Source organism: Theobroma cacao, chromosome 9 (genome assembly GCF_000208745.1).
Source record: "Theobroma cacao cultivar B97-61/B2 chromosome 9, Criollo_cocoa_genome_V2, whole genome shotgun sequence".
In the NCBI taxonomy this organism is placed as follows: Eukaryota; Viridiplantae; Streptophyta; class Magnoliopsida; order Malvales; family Malvaceae; genus Theobroma; species Theobroma cacao.
Window position 1 is genome coordinate 9,257,936 of NC_030858.1, and position 18,826 is coordinate 9,276,761.

The 18,826-nt window shown below is 33.5% G+C and overlaps 2 protein-coding genes and 1 long non-coding RNA gene across 3 annotated transcripts; 1 reads left to right on the forward strand and 2 right to left on the reverse strand.

The window, feature by feature from the left end:
• On the reverse strand, positions 983-2,642 carry LOC18589037 (gamma-glutamyl peptidase 5). Its single transcript, XM_007013843.2, has 3 exons — positions 1,790-2,642; positions 1,353-1,685; positions 983-1,252 (listed from the first exon to the last, which is right to left on the reverse strand). The coding sequence occupies exons 1-3, from the start codon at positions 2,111-2,113 to the stop codon at positions 1,130-1,132; spliced, it is 780 nt and encodes a 259-aa protein (XP_007013905.1). The 5' UTR covers positions 2,114-2,642; the 3' UTR covers positions 983-1,129.
• LOC18589038 lies at positions 7,341-7,603 on the reverse strand. Its single transcript, XM_018126805.1, has one exon. The coding sequence runs from the start codon at positions 7,575-7,577 to the stop codon at positions 7,341-7,343; it is 237 nt and encodes a 78-aa protein (XP_017982294.1). The 5' UTR covers positions 7,578-7,603.
• LOC18589039 lies at positions 16,357-18,105 on the forward strand. The gene is made up of 2 exons (XR_001929534.1): positions 16,357-17,167; positions 17,368-18,105. It is a non-coding gene; the product is annotated as an uncharacterized LOC18589039 (long non-coding RNA).

Consider the following 18,826-nt stretch of genomic DNA (forward strand, 5'->3'; position numbering starts at 1 on the left):
TAAGCAAACGCAAGCATTAGCCTCCTAAGATTCGTAGGTTCCTCCATTTGTTTTTTCATGGTATATCTACGAGAATAGGGTTCCAATAATATTCCCATGCAGATAATATAAATGTGCATTATCCAAGGTCTGGATAGCACGCACAACCTACATTCATTCCCATTAAAGTTCCACTTTCTTAACCATAAGGCAGTAGATTGGTGCTAAGGACCATTCCAACATCATGTTCTGTTGGTCTTTGGGTACTAATCCTTCGATTGGGAAAGGGGTGACTTTAATGAATTGGAGAAAGCCTACATACCTCTCTCATTATATGCCCAAAATCATATGTAGATAATGTACAATAAGTTTTGTCTTATAAAAAAATAAAAAAGGAAAGGCATTAAAATTTTGAAGTTGGTTTAATCCAAATTTTTATTAGTTTTGTTTGACTTGTATTTTTAAAATATTTTTTTTATTGATTTCATTCATCAATCTATATAATGTGATAGGTATTGAATCTTAATTTCTACTTAAAAATTAAAATTTTTAAAAACAGAAATTATAGATAAAATTAATGATTCTTTATATATAATTAACTTTTTTAAAAAAGAAAATGAAACTCAACTCATTGAACGGAGATTTGTGCATCTAACATTAAGTCAAATGTTTGAATTATAACCTTTTAAAAAATATTGTTTGAATTATAAATAATTACTTAACTTAAGTGTACAATTACCTGGACAAGATTTTAAACAGTCTTGTAAAACTTCTGTACTTGCATTCTTAATGGTGTATAGAAGAATAGCTTTGTTTTTTAGAAATAATAAGAATAATAATGGTAAAAAGTTTCCATATTTTAGGTAATTTAATATCAAACAGTTTGTTTGGTATGAGTTGGTAATTAGTTGTCAGTGAAATGCGCAACAAGTATACTTGTATCTTTTCTCTAAATTTCAAGGATCGTGTATACTTGATACGATGTGGCAGACAGTTGTGTCGGTGGCCAATATATTTGACTTTGTTATATGACAACGAAAGACACAGAAAGCATACAAAGTATAAGGAAGGTTTAACCGTGTTAGATACTTGGGTTAGTTCCAAGAAACTTGATCCCGCAGGATTCCAGCGAGTCAAAGATAACCCTTTATCAGATTGGAGAAAAGGTAAAATTCTGTCTTCTCCTGAGAAAATTCCTGCATATCGTTTCCCAGCATTTCCTATCAGGTTCAGCTATCTCTAAGCCAACTTTGGCGTTCTCAGCAAAATCTCTCTGTATTTAACAAACATCAAACAGTAGCAAAATGAGGACCCTGAGGGAAAGAAGAAATCAAATTCGATTAGAACTGAAGGAACCAGAGCTGCCTGGTTACCTCAATGGAATTGTTATTGAGAAGGCGATCGATGAGGTTGTAAAGGATGTCCTTGGAGTACTCAGGGTGGCCTTGAATGCCAAGAATATGTTGCCCAATTGCAAACATCTCAACACCTGTCTTGTCTGAGAATGCAATCACTTCAGCTCCCATAGGGACCTCCCATACCTCATCCTGGTGGCACTCTATAATCGAAAGAGAAGGGGGTATTTCATCCAAGTCCTCCAGGAAGCTGGACGCCGACAAATCTTTCACAATCTTTACTTTCCTCAGCCCAATATCCCATCCAGTACATGCCTTCCCAACTCTTCCCCCCAATGACCTGCATAAAACCTGTGGAACAAAAAAAAAAAAAAACAATGGAATTAACATTCTGGGATGTGGAGATTGTTGGAAATTACAGAGAAATCAAGAGAATATGGTTCTAGATTTAGTACCTGATGGCCAAAGCAGATCCCAAGAACTTTCTTCTCCATGGCATCAAGTGTTTGCAGCAGGAAGCAAAGCTTGAGAATCCAGTGGTCATTCCCATAAGCATCATAGGGACTGCCACTGACTACAAACCCATCATATTTATGGAGCTCATTCATGTCAGGGAACTCTCCATCAACAACCCTGAACAAGTCCCAGCGTTCTCCTTCTTCTCCAAAAGCAGCAACAAACACATTGAAATAACCCCCATATTCTTTCTTCACATAGTCAGAGTCCCTGGCTGCCAGCAAGAGAGCATATCTTTTTTCTCCAGCTTTAATTAGCTTCATTTCTATCAGCCAACCAATGAAACTTCTTGAAAACCTTTGTACGGTTTCTGAATCCTTTCAGGGGTTGTCAGAGAGCGAGAGAGAGTGAAAAAGAAATTAGAAATTGAGGATGATATCTGTTATGGAAAGTTGAAGACCGAGGAAGGAAACAGGGCTTTATAAAGTGCTTGGGTGAGGACTTGGAAATTTCAAGTGGGGTGGGTTGCTGTATGAGTGAGAATTAATGAAGACAGGAATCTGCCGATGAACGTTGCACGGCTAAAATCTGTCTGGATTTTGACAGATTCGTTTGGACTTTGGAGACACGGTTTTAGCACATTCCATCGCTTGATCTCCAAGAGGTTCACGTCCGCGTCAAAGGTGGTGGCATCGCATTCCTGGGGCTGTGGTACACCATGCTGCCCTACCCTACGTATTCCTCCACTCCATAACACTCGACATAGATTCAGCCTTAGGCTGTGAACTAATCCAAACATGAGCTTTTGACTTGATACTTGTTAACATAATTATGGTAATTGTACACATACATTATAAGTTAAATTAATATGATTATGTTAGATTATGATATTATTATATTGCAATACAATTATGATACTGTTAACACAATTTTCTGTTAAATCAATGAGAAATTTATTGCATATATTGTATATATTTGATTTTGGTTATAAATTTATTATTTTTATAAAAATTATTTTATAATAAGTATAATGCGATATAGTGAGCGATAAGAACAAGAAAAATAAGTGGAAATTATATCATGCTGGTAATAGTAAAAAAAAGTCAAAATAAATGGTTAGGTTTATAACTTAGTTTTACTTTGAGATGTTTCAAAAAAATTTTAATTTGGTGATTCAGATATGAAAGTAAATTTTATTAAATTTCTTTTATTCTTGCATTATTCTTGAGTTTCAATTTGATTAAAATACATTTAGTAATGTCATATAAAGAGAAGCAAAAGGCCAAAGGGCCTATAAGAGAGTGGGCCACTTTTTATATGATTTTTAAACCAATTTCTATCTTTTTGGATTTTAATAAAAAATTTACAAGAAAACAAACACTTGCTTGGCTTTTTTTTTTTTTTTAAACTTTTTTTAGTAAAGTAGAATTGATTATGCAAAACGTGTTGAAATGCCATTGACAGAAAAGAAATGAAATTATATATGTTAATGACACCGAGTNACTTGTCTTGGTTCTTTTTTTTTTTTAAACTTTTTTTAGTAAAGTAGAATTGATTATGCAAAACGTGTTGAAATGCCATTGACAGAAAAGAAATGAAATTATATATGTTAATGACACCGAGTTGCCTCCTTATTTTTAACCATTTCATCCTAATCTATATCCTCCCCATCCCATTCAACACGTTTTTTATTCTTATATTTGAAAACATTAAAAATTATAGCATGTCTCGATCAAAAGATTATCCAATTCACAAGTTTCCCATTTACCAATTTCCCTTTAATTTTTTTTTACCCTTTAAATCATCTCTCTCTAACAAATACAATAAATCAAGATTTAAGCTATAAGGATAGAAAGATTAGAGATTAAAACAATACTTTATTTAAAGATTAGAAATTACGTTATTCTACATAGCCATAGCATCACATTCCTTTTTTTTATTTAATTTATATTAGTTTATGTCTTAATAAATTTTAAAAATTTATTTAATTATTTTTAAAAATTGATGTGACTATTATGAATGTATATATGTGAATATCCATTATGTCACAACCCAAAAATTCAAACCAAGTTAGGCAGTTGAGACAGGTCAAATAGCTTAGTGGGCCAAACATAGGAGTGTAATTTGATTTGAACTCTGTAATCAAGATTATTTGTTTTAATGATACTGGTGAATTTACATCTTAAGACTTTAATGAATATTGCATTTTAACTGGAATAATTGTTGAACAATCGATTGCTCTATTTATACATAAAATGGTCCAATAGAATCGTTTATTAAATGCTTCCAACTAATTACAAGGTCATTGCTTATGAAATTAAACTCCTTATTTCTGCTTTGGGGGCATGCCATTTTGCATGTAGCATCACTTGTATGCATCATGCCAATGAGTTATCATAAATTCTTCCCTATACAATTGATTTATGATCGAAAACCATATATTTTCTATTTAAGAATTTTAGGATGTGCAGTATATGTCTCAATTGTTCCACCACAATTCACAAAGATGGCTCTTAAAAGGAGGTTAAGAATATATGTTGGATACATATCTTCATCTATAATTAAACATCAAAAACCATTAACAGAAGATTTATTTATAGCAAGGTTTGCCGATTATTATTTTGATGAAACAAAATTTCTAACATTAGGGGAGAAAATAAGTAGCTAAAAAAATAAATTTCTTGAAATACATTATCATTATTTAGTTTTGATCTTTGCACAAATCAATATGAATTTGAAGTTTAAAAGATAATTCATTTGCAAAATATAGCAAATCAGTCGCTCGATGTATTTACTAACTTAAAAAGAATACCTAAATCTCATATACTAGTTACAAATGCTCTTATTAGGATTGATGCCCTTGTAGGACAAGGCATGCTAGAAGCGTGGCAAATCAATCGGTTCCAAAGATATACAAAATAGTAAAAAAAAAAGAAACAAAAACTCCAGAAAAGACTCTTAATATAATTGATAAAATTTTAAAAGAAATTCAAATACCTGAAATCATTGAAAATAAAGAGATCTCAATAAATTATGTCATGATAGAAAAAAATAAAAGTAGAATGAAATAAACATTAACGATATTTTTACATTATAATGTAACGCTTAATATTATGAAAAAAAATAAAGATCTTGAACCTATATTTATTGAAAAATGTAGACATAGAAATGATTGACCAATGTGGAACGACACAATCAAGGCAGAATTAAATTCACTTGCAAAATGTGAATTTTTTTACCTTGTAGTCCATACAACAAATAGTGAAAAACCAATAGGATCTAAATGGGTATTTGTGTGAAAACAAACTGAGAAAAATAAGATTTTTGAGATTTAAAATATGGTTTGTCATATAAGGTTTTATCCAAAAACTTGGTATTAATTATGAAGAAACATATTCTCTTGTGATGAATGCAATTATATTTCCATATTTAATTAGTCTGGCAAATTAGAGAAGATTGAAATGCATCTAATGAATGTAGCTATAGTCTATTCATATGGCTCACTTGATATCGATATCTATATGAAAATCCTAGAAGAATTTAAGTTACCTAAAGCACACAATTCTAGAAAAATTTATTTGATCAAATTAAATAAATATTTATATAGATTAAAAGTAATTCGAATGCATGTGGTATAATCACTTTAATGAATTGCCTTAATGAATATTTGTTGAAAGAAAGCTATAAAATGATCCTATATGCCCTTGTGTGTTTATCAAAAGATTTGGATATGAATTAATTGTTGTTTATGTTGATGACTTGAATATTATTGAAACTCCTAAAAAGTTATTAAAAGCCATGGGTTACTTAAAGAAAGAATTTGATATGAAAGACCTTGAAAAATAATGTTTTGTTTGAGTCTTTAGATTTATCACTTGACAAATAGAATATTTATCCGTCAATCAAATTTTATAGCAAAGGTGCTAAAATGATTCCATATAAAACACATCCATTGAATTCACTAATAGTTGTAAAGTCATTAGATGTGTAAAAGAACTCTTTCCAATGTCATAAGGATGATGAAGCACTTTTGATCTTGAAGTAGCATATGTTAGAACAATCGAAGCACTAATGTATCTTGCTAACAAAACAGGACTTGATATATCATTTGCTATAAATTTATTAGCAAGATATAGCTCTTTTCTAATTCAAAGATATTGGAATGGAGTTAAATATATACTTTAATATTTTCGAGAAAAAAAGGACATGGGTTTATATTATTCAAATGTATTGAAAATAAAATTTAATTAGTTATGCAAATGCAGGATATTTATCTAATCCATGCAAAGCTCGATCCCATATAGGTTACTTATTCACATATGAAGGTATGACTATTTCATGCTATTTTGTAAAACAAACTGTAATTGTTACTTCTTTTAACTATGTAGAAATTTTAGCAATTAATGAGACAAGTCGTGAATGTGTCTAGTTAAGATTTATAACTCAATATATTCAAGAAGCGTGTGACTTGTCAACCAAGAAAGAAATTTCAACAACGTTATATGAGGATAATATTGCTTGCATAGCCTAGTAGAAGGAAGGATACATTAATAGCACGTTTGGTTCGCGGAATAGGTAGGAATGAAATAGAATTGTTATTCTGTGAGAATAGAATAAAGTGAGAATATAATAGAATAGTTATTACTTTGTTTGGTATTGTGAATGGAATAGAGCAAGAATTACTATTATAACTTATTGCAGTGTTTGGTTGGTAGAAATAAGATTGGAATAAGAAAGGAATAGGTGATAGAAAGACAGAACTACCCTTGACCATATTAACATTTATTTTCATAAAAAAATAAAATTATTCGTATTATCATTTAAATACACATTTATCCCAAAAGATAACTATCCATCATAATTATATTTTCTCCCAATTACTAAAAATAATTATAATTTAGTCACATATTTTTATAAATCGATAATTATTTAAAAATATTATTTAATTATATTATATTTTATCCATCATAATCAATTAAATTTGTGTATGGATGTTTTTTTTTTTAGCCAATTCTTCATATATTATGAATCATTTTCAAAATATTGTAATTGGGAAAAATATGAGAGAATAAATATTTGGTCTGAGCTTTAATTTATTAAAAGGCATCCCGTTTGAAGTGGGTTGGATATGCAACTCTAGAGTCAAAACAATAAGTGAAACGAAAAACTCAAAGTTATCAATACAAAGACCTGCATGATGAAAGAAGGAACCTCTCTTCAGGTTTTTATCCATCCTGACAAAGATAACTTCCTCATTTACAACAGTAACTTGATTCATATAGCTACTGTATCCCTTCCATTTACCTTTCAATTCTAAGCATAGTTCACAAGCTTATGACATAGCAAAATATTTCTCCCTAGGCATTCATCTACAGTTCTTTTTACTACAACCTTGAAATTATCCAATCAGAACAAAAGATTATGTAAGGGTTCAACACTTATAAACTTACGCTCCGTTCCGTGTGATATTCTGGCGAATACTACACAATTTTTGACTGTGATTGGTGAATTGTAATACGATGATTACAGGAGATATGTCCTCCTTCCTCCTTAGTTGAACAAATGGGCTAGATCTGGATCATCCAACTTTACATCCAACCAACCATTCAAGCGCATGTACTCGATGTAATGATCTGGGGGTTTCACTGCACGAGGATTTCTTGGAGTAAAACCATGAATTCTCTCAATATCTCGAGCAAGCCATCGAACATAAGCTTGGTCCAATGGTGGCACAATTTTCAAGAGAATCTCTTCTCGTTGTTCTTGCTTCACAGGCTTGTTTCCCATGATAAGAGAACCTGGCCAGCTTCAAGCAGAATTAGCCAAAAAAAATTAGCAGTAAATTAGTACTCCATGAAAGAGAGATGTAATCTATTTGTCTTCTATTTGATTATCAATTTTGAACAAGGAATATATGCATACCCTCTCAGACCATGGGGATGCAATAAATCTAAAACAAATGTGCCTAAAGCTTTGTAGTTATACTAGAATAACAAGACTTCTTTTGACATCTACCCAAGTGACTAAAACTTGGGTAAGAAACAAGAAAGACAAAGCATTTCAAGGAATTAACAAGAGCAAAGCTGATGCAGTAAGTCGGTATTTTTTTTATCTTCAAAAGCATAAATTAAAGCTCAGATCAATGAAAAATCCCTAATTCTTTAAAAGCATACTGACGCTTTAATTTTGCAATTAGGAGTGAAGCAGATGCCAGTTGACATTCATGAACTGCAAAAGCAATTTGACTTACTGCAAGGGAGTTGGACAAAGCTCCTTTTTTAGAGCATTTGTTCAAAATAACCATGCTGTCATAATGCCTATTGTTACATTAAAATAATAAAAGCAATTAGAAATATCTTTGTAACATAATTCTAAACTAGTAGGGTCTTGATAATGTCGCTTGAGGATCTTTTAATGTATTCTCCAACTTCAGTACACCTGCAACTACATTAGCATACACAGAACTAATCTGAAAGAAGTCAGCAGCTCTCCCTCACAAGAAATGCTGAACATAAAAGCTTATGCTCTTACTCAATACATATTGCTCCTGATTTGCAAATTAATCACCAAAAAATTACAAATTAACCTTCTCTGACCCTGATCTCTAACAACACAAAATCACAAGTAAATCAGATCTACTAACAATAAAAACCCTTAAATTAAAATTTTATTACCGGAAGGATTTCAAGCAAATACCTGGACTATGGACGGCTGAGAGAGAGGGGAAGACGGGTGAAAGTGATTGAGAAAGAGGGGAAAACCCACGGGTGAGAGCTGCTGAAAGAGAGGGGAAGACCCATGGCTGAGATAGCGGCTAAGAAAGAGGAAAAAGACCAGTTGAGAGAGGAGATAAAGACGGGGGAAGGCCGGTCAGTTGAGAGAGGAGAGGAAAACGGTCGAAGATCGACTGAGAGAGGAAAGGCTTTTCGAGGGAAAGGCAAGATGGGGGAAGGAGAAAGAGAGAGAAAAAAAATTAGATTTTATATGGGACAGAGTCGTGATTTTCTTAATCAATTGAGGGTATTTTAGTCAAATGTTATTTCAAACCTATTCCCCCGGTCACAAAATAGATAATACCAAGGGGGGGACAGGTATTAGCCATTCCCACCCCAAAGACAAGTTTGAGGAATTCTTATTCCTTAGGAATTCCTATTCCTTACCTTATTTGACAACCAAACAAGAGAAACGGAATGGCATGGGAATAGCATAGTTATTCCCCTTACCAAACGTGCTGTAAAAGCAATAAAACAAAACCTATTTTACCAAAAATTCTTCTTAACTCGTGATCTCCAAGAAAAATGTGATATTAGTGTTCAACAAATTCATTTAAGTGACAATCTAGTGGATTTATTCACCAAAGCCTTTCCTACTGCAACATTTGAAAAGTTGGTACAAAAGATTGAAATGCGTCATTTTAAAGATTTATAATAATGCAGTCATCAAGGGGAGTAAAATACACACTGTACTTTTCCTTTTCATCAAGATTTTTCCCACTGGATTTTCTTGGTAAGGTTTTCAATGAGGCAATATTTCAAAAGCGTATTCTTGAAAAGAATTAGATACTATTTTTCCTTCACTTAGATTTTTTCCCATGAGGTTTTTTTTCAGTAAAGTTTTAACGAGGTATATTCTTAAAACAATAGACATTCAAGGGGGAGTGTTATGAATATATATGTAAATGTCCATTATATCATGATCTAAGAGTTCAAATCGGGTCAGGCAATCGAGACAGGCCAAATAGCCCAGCAGGCAAAACATAAGAGTGTAATTTGATTTGATATCTTATATTTGATTATTTATATCTAGATTTGTATATAAATTAGATTGGATTAAAATTTAGATTTAATCCATTCAAATCAAATCTCTTAGCATTATCTTTATCTTATAAATTCTATCTTAATAGGAGTTATTAGCTTATAAATCAGTTTTTTCACTTCATTTGTGAATATATACTCTTAAATAAAATCTTCTTACTTTATTAATATTTTGTTCTCATAAATGTTCTTTTAGGTTGTATTTCACAACAGTGACAGTCTTAGATACATTTCTTATTAAGCACTCAACAAATTTTATATCACAAATCACTGTTTCATATTGATCTCATCTTTAGTAGTACCGCTACCATCTTTAGCAAAGACTTCAGCACTACCATCTTTAGTATACGGAGCTTATTTTAAAATATAAATTTTAATTAATTACATATAAAGTTATAACATCTTCTTATAACCAAAGTATGTATCAACAAATTATAACACCCTCCTTTCTATTTCCTTTGTCCATCTTTACGTTCTTTGAATATTCAAAATTATGTCTTCTTTCTTTTTTTAACACTTAATTGTCTTACTTTTCTTTATTTAAAAATTATTTTTCATAACTTTTTTTTTTACTTTTTGAACATTCTAAAAATCATGATACATCAATTTTATAATAAAAATAAAATAAATTTTAATAAAATATATACTACAATTAAATTCATTTTACAAGTTAAATATGGACAAGTGAAATGAGAAGGACGGAGTAATTAACCTTATACAATTAAATATCTAGACATCACAATCTTGCGGGAATTGTTGATGAATCTTTTAATCAATAACTTAAAACCAATAATTAGTAAGCTGTAAATAATAATAATAAAAAAAAGAAAAATATAACAATCACATGGAGTATAAGAGATTGTGTATGCCAGCAAGGACGGAATTAGAGTTTTCGATTTGAGGGGCAAAAGGCTTATATAATATTATGAGTTGAATTTTTTTTATGCTAATTAGTTAATCAACATTTTAACTTTACACTTACTTTTTAAGTTCTGAAATGACAAAATTATTTAAGTATGTTTTTGAACAAACATAAAAACCTCTTGACATCTTAAATTGAAATGGTTAAGTATTTATGAAAGAAAAGAAGTTCAAATATTTTGAAACCTAAGTTTTATGTTAAAAGTATCGGTACATTTTAGATAAAAAGCCAAATGTCAAAGTGTTAAACTAAAAGTATCAATATATTTTAAATAGAATGCTTTTACCCAGTAACATATGGATAAATAGAAAAGCTATTGCTTGAAGAGTATCAATGCTCTCTTAAAAAGTGTCAATACCTTCTTGAATACTAAATGCTTTTTCAAATCAAACCAATTTGGATATGAATTTCATCAGTTTGATTCTTCAATTTTTAAAAGTTCAAAATTTTAAATATTTTAGATATAATTTATTGATTATTTACTTAAATTTAAAAATAAATAAGTTTTTTTTTATTTCATAAAACATAAAATATCATATAGAATATAACAAAAATACAATTCCATTTAATTTGGATAATTTTAATTTTTATCTTATGAAATGAAAATCAAATGACACAAAATACATATATTAATATCTGAATTGAAACCGAGCCTGAACGGAACCAAATCCAACATAAAGAAATATGTACATGTCCCTAATTAACAATATCTTTTCAAAGTGCAGAAATGTTTCAAGAGAAACAACCAGTGGCAATGGAGCGACTGAAAACCCTTACTGTATATGTTTCAACGGTGTAGTGGCAGATCCAATATGTATTATATGGTAACCTTTTTATAATGGAGAAAGGCAAGAAGCACTGAATTTTTCATTCAAATATTGAAAGAGATCCACTCTTTATATTGGTGAGCAAGTACATGCAATAATAGTCCGTCAACCGGGGTGGATTGCACCCCCTTTGGTTGGGGAAGTCGCCCAAGCTTTCCTCACTTTCTATGGCTTCTCACTTGCCTCCTAAACTTGCCATGAAAATAAAAGCAAAAGTTGTTCACCTCAAGTTGGGGAGATTATTTTACAAGTTGTTCAAAAGGCTGTTTCATGACTCAGACATTGTCTGAACTTCAAAATTCGATGCAGCAATACACATGGATGATACGATCTCATCATCGAAGCAGGCATCGTGACACGACAAGCTTAGATATACTTACAAGAAATTATGGAGAAAAGGAATGCTAGTCTCTCTCACCCCAAGCAAATGGTGTAGTGGAAGCTATCATCCCTCAAACGTAAGCTATATATTCTCTTCAAGTTAAAAAGATGCTTTTTTTTTTGCACTGCAAATATGATGGTCCTGTAACAAATTTGGCAAGGAATATATGAATATTCCTGAATGCCCATAATGTATGATCCCTTGATTTGAGGCAGATACAATGGAAATTCCAAGCTGCTGGCAGCAGCTTTTGCTTGTGGCTGTAATAAAGAATGGTATAAAAAAAGTTAGTGTAATCCTACCTCAACATATGTATTTCTAAGTATTGGGTTCTGATTCTTCATCAAAGTTAGATTCAAGATTCCAAAATATATGGTATCTACTAAAATCTTTGCTTCCATATGAAGTTGATACTATAGTTAGGCAATTTGCTTCACTGCTAACATAAGAGTATTTAGCAGGCTTTGGTTGTTGGAATCTAAACAGCCAATGCATAGGGCTTATATATGAACTCTAATATCTAAATTCTATTCTTGCTTTTTATTCAAGTTGCAAAAATGGTGACAATGTTGAATGAAATTTTTTTGGCCAGGAATTTTGATGGGAATTGTGATACCCCATCTCATATCGAATGTGAAAGTGATTTTCAGAGTCTAAATAAGGGTTTAAGTCAATTATTACTAATAACTTGAACTTAAATTTATGAGAACCATGTGGTTTATGTCTGAAAAATTGTGCTTGAACTTAGATCATTTCAGTAATTCTTAGGCGGTATTGAAGAATGAATTTGGTTTAGTTTCCAAGGAATACATGCATACAAAGTACTTAAAGCTAAAGACCTTTATTCCTAGTTCAGTTGAAAACAAGTTTTTGGAAGAATCATGTGGATTTGAAGATCATATGTATCTTGATCCCGAAATGCCTCTTAGTCAGTTAGGAACATGGACCAAAAAAGATGGATACCAGAAAGGCCGAGCGAGGGTAAGGAAGTGATCAAGAGTAGGACTACAATCACAATCCCATGAAAATTTCAGAATATTTGCACCATGGAAATGAGTTAAATCAGGGACACTATAAAAATTATTCTCCCAACTGTATTAGGATACATTTTTTGATGTAGAATCCTGCAGATAGAAGAAAAGAAGCTATTAAAGCATTTTAAGAAGAGTAGGCAAGTGGGAATTAATGCATGTGGGAGATCAATGTTGAATCATCGTTTGCAGAATATAGGCCACAACTTCATCCAGTTGGCTTGGAGTCTGTACATCTTGTCAACCAACAGAATACTGTTCCTTCACCATTTAGAGTCTAGAAGGAATTTTGAGCTTTGATTTTGCTCTCAGATTGGATTAGGATCATGTTCCAGCAGGTGCATCAAAGCTTTTTTCCTTTTCCAAACTTTCCTTTCTGCACTCCGGGGCAGGCATAAATTTTGTCAATCAATACTCTGGAGGATGTTATTCTCGTTCAGCAAACGAATTCATCTCATTGCTAAATTTGGACTTCATTAACTGACCAATTGTGATGATATCATGAAGAAAGATTCTCCATATGTTTACAGAAAACTCCAAAGATCTCAGTTCCGTTTCTTCTGGGGGGTTCAGAATTGCTCAATCAACGGATCTCGTATCAGACGATGAACCCAGGTGTATTGAGAATTGGTAAATGGATCGATGGGCCAGCGCTGTAATGAAATTAGCTTTAATCTAAAGCATAAGGTTTTGAATCCTATCACATATATATATATATATATATATATATATATATATGCATGCATTTCTTCCTTGTACAAAAACCGATGATAAAGTACTTGTATATGGAATATGCATGTGCTCAACACTGGAAGGACAGGGTAGCATCTGGCAGAGATAGCTGAGGTAGGCTTCTTTTCAAGGCTCAACGTGGTCAAATATAAAGTGGACACGATAACAAGAAAAAGGGGGAAGAAAAAATGTGAAGAAAATCAAAAGGCCCTCATTTTTGGCATACAACGTGGTCTCATCATCACAAAATCATCTTCTTTTTGGGGCCTTTATTTTACTTTTGCTCTCAAGTTGTCAGAGAGATACGGCCACCTTCTTCTTCTTCTTTCTTCAAATATTTTACACTTTAAACTGATAACTATGCAAGTCGGAGCACCCCCACTAAAAGAATAGAAAATAAACTACTTTATTTCTAAACATTGTCTCAGAATTGGCATTTTGGTCCCATTTACACACCCAACATTGCTTCTCTTTTCCTTGCTCCTTTTTAATTATGTCTCCCTTTCGTTCCTTTATCATCATAGTAATAATGATTCATAACTTCCTCTATTAGCCCTTCTAAGATTTAAGTTGGATACAAATCAGTTTGCCTTTGGTTTCCTATAAAATTACATTTGAACCCTACCATGGACAGTCTCTGCTCAGTTTCTTCACATAAATCTATCAAAATTCAAAACTCTGCTAATGAGCAGGGGAATTTGATTGTACTTCTTTATGAAAGAAGATAAGATGCATAAAAGAATAAGAAATCAATGCATCAAAAATGTCAAGCAAAAGATGTCAACTGATTTCAAACTTGGAAGTACTTGAACATTTAGCTCTTTAATTAATACATGATCTCTCTATTTAAAAAAATAAAATTCAAATTCTCTTCTTTTAATTTTTTTTTTTTAAAAAAAAAACTGATTTCAAGCATGGGCCCTTTAAGCTACCCAAAATAAAACATAAACTTTTTTGTCATGGCAAGCATTGGGGGACCTTTTTTCTTATCAAAGAAGCCTAATAAATGTTGCAGTAGAGCAGCTCTGGGCCCAGAATCAAACAAAACTTTGAAGTCCAGCGTCCCCAAAAATGGGCTTCAAACGTTAACTTCCCGGAGGGAAACTGCAATATTGTCTGATCGTGTCTTGGCTACAAGAGTTCAACTTGGTATGGTGGTGGCATAGTTGGTAGTTTAAGCAAAGGAAAGGGTGCATTAGTTTGTATTCAATCAAGGTTTTGAATTTCTGTCATAAGTAGGGGAGGGATAAAGTTGACAGCGGCACCATCCGCTTTGTCATTAAAAGGCTATAAACCTTACCTTCTTTATGATTTTATTATCCTCTCCCCCAGAGAGAGAAAGAGGAAGAGGGGGAGTGCTGATGAATATGATAAAAAAAAAAAAAGGCTTTTGATGAAGTTTTCAGTAATTGGATTGCGACTGTATAGATGAAACCTTTTGCTTTTTCCATAAAATAACATTAGAATACTCTCCTGTCTATCATTTTTCAATTCTATCCCCCCAGTCTCCCTTGACTCGTGGCAGTTTGTGGGTTATAGTAGTTGAGATTCTTAACATTTACTCTCTTTCTCTCTCATAATTTACATCTTACACTGCAAAAATTCATATGCTACTATATAGGAAATTGGGCTCCTGATGAATAAGTTTCTTGCTTTTATCCTGGAAACTGTAAGGTACGGATGAATTTTACTTGCCCAAGTTATCCTTTCACCCTCTCTCTGTCTCTCGAGCAAAGAAGCTTTTAAACTGATAAAACAATGCATATTTGTTCCTGTGTACACTATATTTGTATCTGTCATGGTTTCAGTCATACTCAACAAAAGCAGTCTCCTGATGTTGTAGAAGATCTTGATCGAAAACGATTGATATCTTTGCACCCCCGCCCATTTTGTATTCATTTTATATAAAAACTTGTGACGTTTCTAATTCCCATTCTTCTTTACTTCTTAGCCTTAATCTTTGTGGCAAAAAAGCCTCAAAAAGCTTCCTCATGACCAGAACCACCATTCCTGCGTGAAACAACACCATATCCCCACTCACCAATCGTTTTCCCATTGTTCTTGTTTTCTCAGGATGGTTTCTTTGTTCTCGGGTTTTCTTTTGCAGATCAAAGAACTAGCTTTAATCAAGACCGTTTGATCAGAGATTCCTGATTCATACTTGTCTTGGGTTAAGAGCTGCCTTACTTTCTCTTCAGGTACCTCTCTCCCTCCCCATCTCTCTCTCTGATTTTTCCCTGCAAAAATTAAAAAAAAAAAAAAAAACCATTTCACTTTCTCTGATATCTGACTTTTCCTCAGACATTCTGTCTCTTGCTGTTCTCTATTATGATAGTCTCGAGCTTGGTTTGTTGTTGGCACTTGGTAGCCTATCACTTTATAAAAATAAAAATAAAACGAAAAACAGAAGCTCATGTTGTCCTACCTCTATTATAAATGGCTAATAACATGCCTACATGCATCACCGTACACGTTGCTCATAATCCTGATTGATTCCAATCCATATCCCCACACAACCTTGGTTGATCCCTCCAAATTGAACCTGGTTCAAAGTCACCGGACTCAGCAGTTAGGGGCATGTTTTAAAGAGGGTTGGTGTTAAAGATGGTAATGTGAAGCAAGCAAGGCGCATTTAGATAATCCATGCAAGCAACCAAACCAACAAAAGCGGCAGAGACACAAAAGGGAAAGGGGAATTCACATCACATGACACTTTCTGTTAACATGGATACGTGAAATCCGGGGTACTTTTACCTCCGTAGCGCCAAATGACCGAACAACCCTGTTCTTCCTGATTGGTCCCACGCTCCAAATAGGGGTGTCCCCACCAAAAAACAATATATGTAGCAATTGTTTGACCAAAGGCCAAGGGGGGACCCAAAACCCCAAGCACCCCACCCCATCCACATTGAACACAGAGGGTCGAGGTAGGTGCTTGTGGTTGTGGCTTAGGCGCTTAGCCAGTTAGACTAGACTCCCTAGAAATCCAAAAAAACGAATGTTAGGCGAAGAACGACTGTGGGGCGTAGGGTTTTGTTGGTGGTCGTCTCGATAAATCTGGCCTCGGCATTGCTGCTGGTTTGGTCAGGAGAGTCAGAATCATGAAAATAAAAACTGGCACATGATTTTGAACGTTATATTAGAAAAATAAAGAGGAAAGAGAAGAGATACAGTAGTATCATTTTTATGTTTATGTGGATCCCAAACATGGGGGAAAAGAAAAGGGGTAGTGAAGGGATTTTGGGAAATGATGAGGGTAGGCAAGGAAACAAGAAGAGGACACCGGTTGCTTGCGCAAATCTAGCTAATCTGGGACTTCCGGGCCAACTAAAGTGAAAGTTGGGGTTGAAGCTGTGGTTAAGGCAAAACCCCAAACCCAAAGCCATCCCCCCCACCCCAGCCAAACCGTACCAACATCACCATTCCCACATTTACTTCTTGGCCTCATTATGTTTAGGCAGACACGGTTCTCAATATAGCCAGTAGATACATGTTGCAAGCCAAGCACCTTAGCTGCTACTTACTCTTCTTCTTCTTCTTCGCTCAAACGCTCTCTTTCTTTTTCTTCACTCTTTGAATATTTGAATCTTTTCTTTCTAGCATAGGACAAGAAAACCCCATCATCAAAGGAAAAAAAACGAAGAAAGTAGAAGAGAAGTAAATAAAAACGTACAGGCACCAAACCCTTGGTTCTGATTTTATGTTCCTCTCTTTGCTTTCATTCATGTTCCTTTTGATTTTTTTTGACCATTTTTGCTCTCTCCAGCAAGGTTCTTGTCTGCTTTCCTTTTGTTATTTTTTGGGAATAGTGTTTGAAAAAGCTCACCTTTTTTTTTCTCATTCTTTGTGTTTTATTATAATGATGATAGGGTTGTGGTGGGGGCAAAAGCGGAAGCAAAGGGAGGACTTTGCTCCAAGAATGGTGACTGCTGTGAATCCATCTACAAAGAGAATTGGAGGAAGATTGGGCTTTTCCATGAGAATTTATGTGAAGCGAATGGGTTTTGGAGGCTTATATAAAGCATGGGGTAATTATAGAAGAAACTTCAGTTTCTTCAAACTCCAATCTTTGCAACAAGCTCTCTTCTTAATCTTCTTCTTCAGCTTTTGGTGATGGGAGGGGGAGGTGGTGGCGGTGGTGATATTGGCTGGACGGCTCAATCTCTTTATTGTTCATTTATGATATACTAAAATTTTTTCTTCTCTTTTTTGCTGCTTACTTGTTGGTCCATAATGTTGGTAAATGCAACGGGTATGTTGGTCTCTTTGCTGATTTTTTCCGCTTTTATTTTATTTTAGTTACACTAACTTCATCTTTTGGCTTTTGGTTTTATGCCTTTTGCTTGCTTCATGAAGAAAAAAAACATTTTCAGAGAAAGAAAAAAAAAAGAAACTTCAAAACAAGAAACTAACAGTAATCAGGAGGTTAGAAAATAGTGCAGTAAATAGGGAGGAGCTGATTCTGTGAAGGGTTGGTGACTAAAGTAAATATTTGAGGTCTCTACACTGTTTTATTGTACTCAGCCTCTGTCCCTGTAATTTATTGTATATCTTCTGGGGAAATGTGTGAGCTTTATTAATAGTAATGATATTTGTTAATTATAATATGTCACACCCATTTTCTGATATTCCATTTCTATGATAAATTTGTAGTCTCCTCATGCTTCTATTCCGATTCTCATTTTTATTTCCATTCATTCAAATGGGTGTTTTTTTGGGATTTATCTTTTTTGGGTTTTGGGTGGGTAAGGGTGAGGTGACAATTGCAAGCACTGGAACTGCTGGTCTAGAGCACCTAGAGTTGGGCACCATGGGTTATAGACTACAGAGTCCAAGTGGGTTTTATTTAAAATTAGTATTTAGGACAAAGGGGAAGGGGGAAAGGGTTACTGCCTCTGCCTGGGCAAGAAAAACAAAGGCAAAGACAAGAAAGTTGAGGTGTGAGTGACGAAGGTGGGCTTGTAGTTCATGGAAGTGTCCTATCATCGTGCACTGCAAATTTGGTTTTGCTTCCTTTTTGGTTTTTGGTATGCACGTGAAACTGGGTTGTGTTTGTGTTTATCAGAAAGAAAAAGAAATTCAGAAGGTGATTATATTTCTGAACGTTTGATATGGTCTGGTGGGGCCTTTGGAGTGATGGTAATTGCCTGGAAAGTGGATTTCTAAAGGGGAAAAACAATGGTTCAAACAAGCCCTTTTTTTGTTACCAAATTTGGTGTGGGGATTGGAACTCAAAAAGTTTTATCTATAAGTTTGGGGAAATGTGTTTTTCAATTGGAGAATATGAAGGGAGATTTGCTCAAGTTGTATCGTAAATATGTTTGCTTC